Source organism: Dipodomys spectabilis, unplaced genomic scaffold (assembly GCF_019054845.1).
Source record: "Dipodomys spectabilis isolate Male_0828 unplaced genomic scaffold, ASM1905484v1 ptg000266l, whole genome shotgun sequence".
Lineage (NCBI taxonomy): Eukaryota > Metazoa > Chordata > Mammalia > Rodentia > Heteromyidae > Dipodomys > Dipodomys spectabilis.
In genome coordinates this window covers 4543422-4548174 of record NW_024870943.1, presented here as the reverse complement: position 1 = coordinate 4548174, position 4753 = coordinate 4543422, and the positions used below count along the sequence as shown (strand labels likewise).

The 4753-nt window shown below is 41.8% G+C and overlaps 1 protein-coding gene across 1 annotated transcript; it reads right to left on the bottom strand.

The window, feature by feature from the left end:
- Positions 1-2908: 2908 nt before the first annotated feature.
- On the bottom strand, positions 2909-4394 carry LOC122125665 (vomeronasal type-1 receptor 4-like). Its single transcript, XM_042700206.1, has 2 exons — positions 3650-4394; positions 2909-2991 (listed from the first exon to the last, which is right to left on the bottom strand). The coding sequence occupies exons 1-2, from the start codon at positions 4392-4394 to the stop codon at positions 2909-2911; spliced, it is 828 nt and encodes a 275-aa protein (XP_042556140.1).
- Between the last annotated feature and the right edge of the window lie 359 nt (positions 4395-4753).

The following is a 4753-nucleotide window of genomic DNA, read 5'->3' as shown; positions in this document are numbered from 1 at the left end:
CCTTGATCAATGTCACCCGGTCATCATTCAACCCCATCTACCTTCAAATATTTATGAGTTCCTCTGCTTTGTGTTGAATGAAGTAGTTTGAGGAGCACTGTTGTTTGTTTCTTTCTAAAGCTCTGACAGTCTTCAGCAATGAATGTGTGAGCTCTGGAGTTTTAATTTGTGGTAGACATTTTTTTATGAGAATATACTTTATAATGGTTATTATGTAGGTGATATACAGAATGGGTGTCCATATCATGTCAAGTAGAGTACATTTCTTTTGGTTAATATCACCTCTTCCCTTGCTCCCTCCATTTTTACCCCCTATCCTTAGACAAGTTATATAGTTCATTTTCCTAATAGTGTCTAGTGAGGACCACTGCTGAATTTGTTCACCCTTTGCGGGTAGCCCATTATTACTTATATTTCCTTGCACACTACAACTTTGTATAAATGGTTTGTATCTTTCTTGTTCATTGTTGGTAGGTTCTATTTTGTAGCCAAAATTTATCCAAGGTTGGTGCCAGTGACTCCCACCTGTAATATTAGCTACTTAGAAGGCTATGATCTAAAGAGCACAGTTCAATGGCAGCCTGGGCAGGAAAGTCTGTGAGACTTTTATTTCCAACTAACCAGTAAAAAAGCCAGAAGTGGAGCTGTGGCACAAGTGGTAGCATGCCACTTGGCTAAAATAAGCTTATACACAACACCCAGATCCTAAGTTCAAGGCCCAGGACCAGCACAAAGACAAAGTACCAAAACAAGAACAACAACAAAACAAACTAAGAAATAAATCCTGTAATGGAAAGGGTCATCCAACAATTTCATAAAGGAGGAAACTCTTGAGAACTCAGCCTATGAGAGCAGACTTACTGTTTTCATTGTATCGCTACTTCCTTGGGGGGGTAAGAGGGATGCCAGATTCATAAAACTAGTTTGGAACTGAGTCTTCTTTTTCTGTTTCACAGAAAAGTTTGAGGAGTAATGGCATTAGTTCAGCTTTAAAAGTCATATGCAATTTCACTTTGAATCCATTTGGACCTGAAACTTTTCTGGTTGGAAGATTGCCAATTGCTTCCTCAATCATATTGGATGTTGTGGGCCTGTTTAAAGGGTCTGTAGCTTTTTGGTTCATCTTAGGCAGTTTGCATGTCTCTAGAAATTTGTCTGTATGTATTAGATTTTCTATCTTGAGAATAGGTTTATTATTTGGGAAGGGGGGTCAGTTGTGGGGCTTGAACTCTGGGCCTTGGTTCTGTCCCTGAGCTCTTCAGCTTAAGGCTAATGCTCTATTACTTGAGCCGCAGCAGCACTTCTGGTTTTCTGATGGTTTATTGAAGATAAGAATCTCATGAACGTTTCCTGCCTGGGCTGGCTTTGAACCTTGATCCTCAGATCTCAGCCTCCTGAGTAGCTAGGATGACAGACACGAGCCTCTGGCGTCCAGGGAATATAGGTTGTGAAAATAGGTCTTCATAATCTTTCTGATTTCTTGGATGTCAGTTGTAATGTTTCCTTTGGAATCTGTGTTTTTCTTGTTCTGAGTCCCTTCTTTTCATTTCTATATCAATTTATCCCATGGTTTGTTAATTTATAGATTCTTTTTAAAGGAACACGCTTAGTGCTCCACTGATTTTATGTATATCTTTCTTGTGTCTATATCATTGATTTCTGTTCTAATCTTTTCTTTGTTGTTGTTGTTCCAGTCGTAGGGCCTGAACTCTGGGCCTGAGCACTGTCCCTCAGCTCTTCACCTCAAGGCTAGCGCTCTACCACTTGAGCCACAGGGCCACTTCTGTCTTTTATTTTCCGCTTATGTGGTGCTGAGGAATTGAACCCAGGGCCTCATGCATGCAAGGCAAGTGCTCTAGCACTGAGGCACCTTCCCAGCCTCTTCTGTTCTAATCTTTACTGTCTTTCTCTCTGTAATTCATTTTGGTTTTGTTAAAGCTGTTTTTGGTTTTTGTTTTGTTTTGCTTTGTGCCAGTAATGGGGCCTGAACTCTGGGCCTGGGCGCTGTCCTTCAACTCTTCTGCTCATGGCTAGTGCCCTACCACTTGTACCACAGTGCCATTTCTGGCTTTTTCTGCTTATGTGGTGCTGAGAAATCGATCCCAAGGCCTCATGCATACAAGGCAAGCACACTACCACTGAGCCACCTTCCCAGCCTTGTTAAAGGTCTTGAATAAAATACTAGTAATAGAATTTAGAAAGACTTCAGACATATTATGATCAACTTTCATCTCAGAGATGCTTGTCACAGAATAGAATCATGGAGATTAGAAGATGTAAGAATATATGCCATTATAGTATCCTTCTCGGCCATTGACGGCATCCTGATTTGGTATTGGCTGCACCCTTTGTCATTGGCTGCATGTTCCGTCTGTTTTTGTTTTTTGTTTTTTTTGTTTTTTTGTTTTTTTTTACCAGTCCTGGGATCTGAACTCAGGTCCTGGGCACTGCACTGAGCTTCTTTTGCTCAAGGCTAGCACTCTACCACTTGAGCCACAGTGCCACTTCCAGCTTTTTCTGTGTATGTAGTGCTGAGGAATTGAACCTAGGGATTCATGTATGCTAGGCAAGTACTTACCACTCAGTCACATTCCCAGTCCTGCATGCTCCTTCTTTATTGACAATATCCTGCTTTGTCACTGGCTGTATCTCTTTTGTTGTTGTTGGATTTTGTTTTGTTTTTTATTTTGCCAGTCCTGGGTCTTGAATTCTGGGTCTGGGCACTGTCCCTGCATTTCTTTTCCTCAAGGCTAGTATTCTACCATGGGAGCGATAGCACTACTTCTTTGCTTTTCTTGTGATTAATTGAAGTAAGGGTCTCTCTTTTCTTCCTAGAGTGATTTAGAACTGAAATGAATCCTGAGTAGCCAGTATTACAGGCATGAGCCATTTATGCTTGGCTCTGGCTCTATCCTTTGACACTGGCTACATCCTGCTCCTCATTGGCTGGATATTGCTTTGCCACTGGACGACCAGCATTCTTAGAGTGATCTAATAAAATTCCATTTAACAAACAGTACTATTAGTAGGAAAGGAATGCAAAGAAAAAAAGATTGTCTAGCCACTGTCTTAATAAAAAAGAAATATTTTTAATTTTAATAGTGCACAGAAAAAGTATTTCTTTTAACCCACCACTAATTATTGGGGGTCGTTCATGAGGCCTGAACTCTGGACCTGGGCACTGTCCTTGAGCTTTTCAGCTCAAGGCTAGAGCTCTACCACTTGAGCCACAGCTCCATTTCTGGATTTTTCTGTTTGTGGTGCTGAGGAATCGAACCCAGGCCCTCATGCATTCAAGGCAAGCATTCTATCACTGAGCTACCTCCTCAGAACCCACCAATAATTTTTTAAGCATCTAAGCAATAGAACACATTTGTACAAACACACACATAAAGGTACCAGAACGTTTAAGAATTACAGTATATCTGAATTTTAACAACACTTCAAGTGCTCAGTACACACAATTTCTTTCCCATGTATATTACTAGGATCTTCACTGCTGTCCAATCAGCCATTGAATGCTTTCTGACAACTGGTACTTCCCATCAAAGAGAGGGAGAGCATACATTTGGAAAAATTTTATTACGCTTCATTAGGAAAAAAGGACACATGGTTGGGTAGCATGATGATAAAATACAAATGATCACACCCATTTTTGGGATTTTCACAGCGGTGTAAAAGGAATAAAAGGTTGAGATATTGTTGGAGCAATAGAAGAACACAAAACAGCTGACTAACAGTAAGATGGTGTGGGTGGCCTTGTTCTCAGGTGCTGGCTGGGAAGCAAGCCTGGGACTGTGGAGGTGCCGGGCTGTCTTGTGGTGTCGGTACAGGAGGGTCACCATATGAAGGCTGGTGGTGATCCTGAGGATAACAAACACGAGATCTCGAACTAATAAGATAGATATGAAATACCATGATCTATTGTCTTCTATCCGCCGAGTCTCACAATATGCATTGGACATCCCGGGACCAACCAAAGTGAAATTGCTTTTGGCTTTCATAGCTGTAATGACCGGGACATAGATGACCATATTGATGACCCAGAAGAAGAGGAAAGAAGGGAAAATCCACACTGAAGACTTAGATTTAAGCCACACCCATTGGGCATGGCTGGAGCTGATGGTGATGGCCTGAAAAGCACTGAGGAGTGAGGTGGTACAGATGGACAGTCCCCGGGTGACTCTTAAGAAGTACATCACCGCCTTGCAACCCACATCGTTCAGAAATCGCTGGATTCCAAAGCATGCTATGATGTCTGGCAACATTGTGAAGGTGAGGTTCAGGATGTTGACCACAGTCAGGTGCATGAAAATGGCATCGATGGGCTTCTTCAGCTGACGTTGGAATAAAAACATGTACAGATAGAGTATGGAGAGCAGGGAGTTCCCCATGACACCAACACACAGCTGGGCTATGAGGAAAAGCCCCCATATTGATGAATCCGAAAACATTGCTAAGGTGTTTGGGAGGTTTGATGCGTAGATAAACAGGGAGTCTATACAGGAGAGAAAAATCAGCTTACTGGATTATGGATCCATTCCAAATTGAGCTTCACAAATAATATGGAAGATCAAAGTCAGTTTTAGGCCCAGGGGTGGCCCTTCTGGAGTGGGATGCCAAAGACAAAAGATTGAGAGAATCTAGAAGACAGAAATGGTTGAGATTATAGAAAAGAAACCCTGTCTCACACCATGGGTCCTAGTGCCTTCACTAGGAAAACTGTGGGCCTGTGGTACACAGAAATTTGGAT

What these genes read in the sequence shown, in the direction of transcription:
- LOC122125665 (XM_042700206.1), bottom strand. Translation starts at nt 4,394, where the DNA reads ATGGGGAACTCCCTGCTCTCCATACTCTATCTGTACATGTTTTTATTC. An exon ending in TGTGAAAATCCCAAAAATGG is followed by an intron (nt 2,992 to 3,649) that starts GTGTGATCATTT and finishes GAATTTTATTAG; the next exon opens with ATCACTCTAAGAATGCTGGT.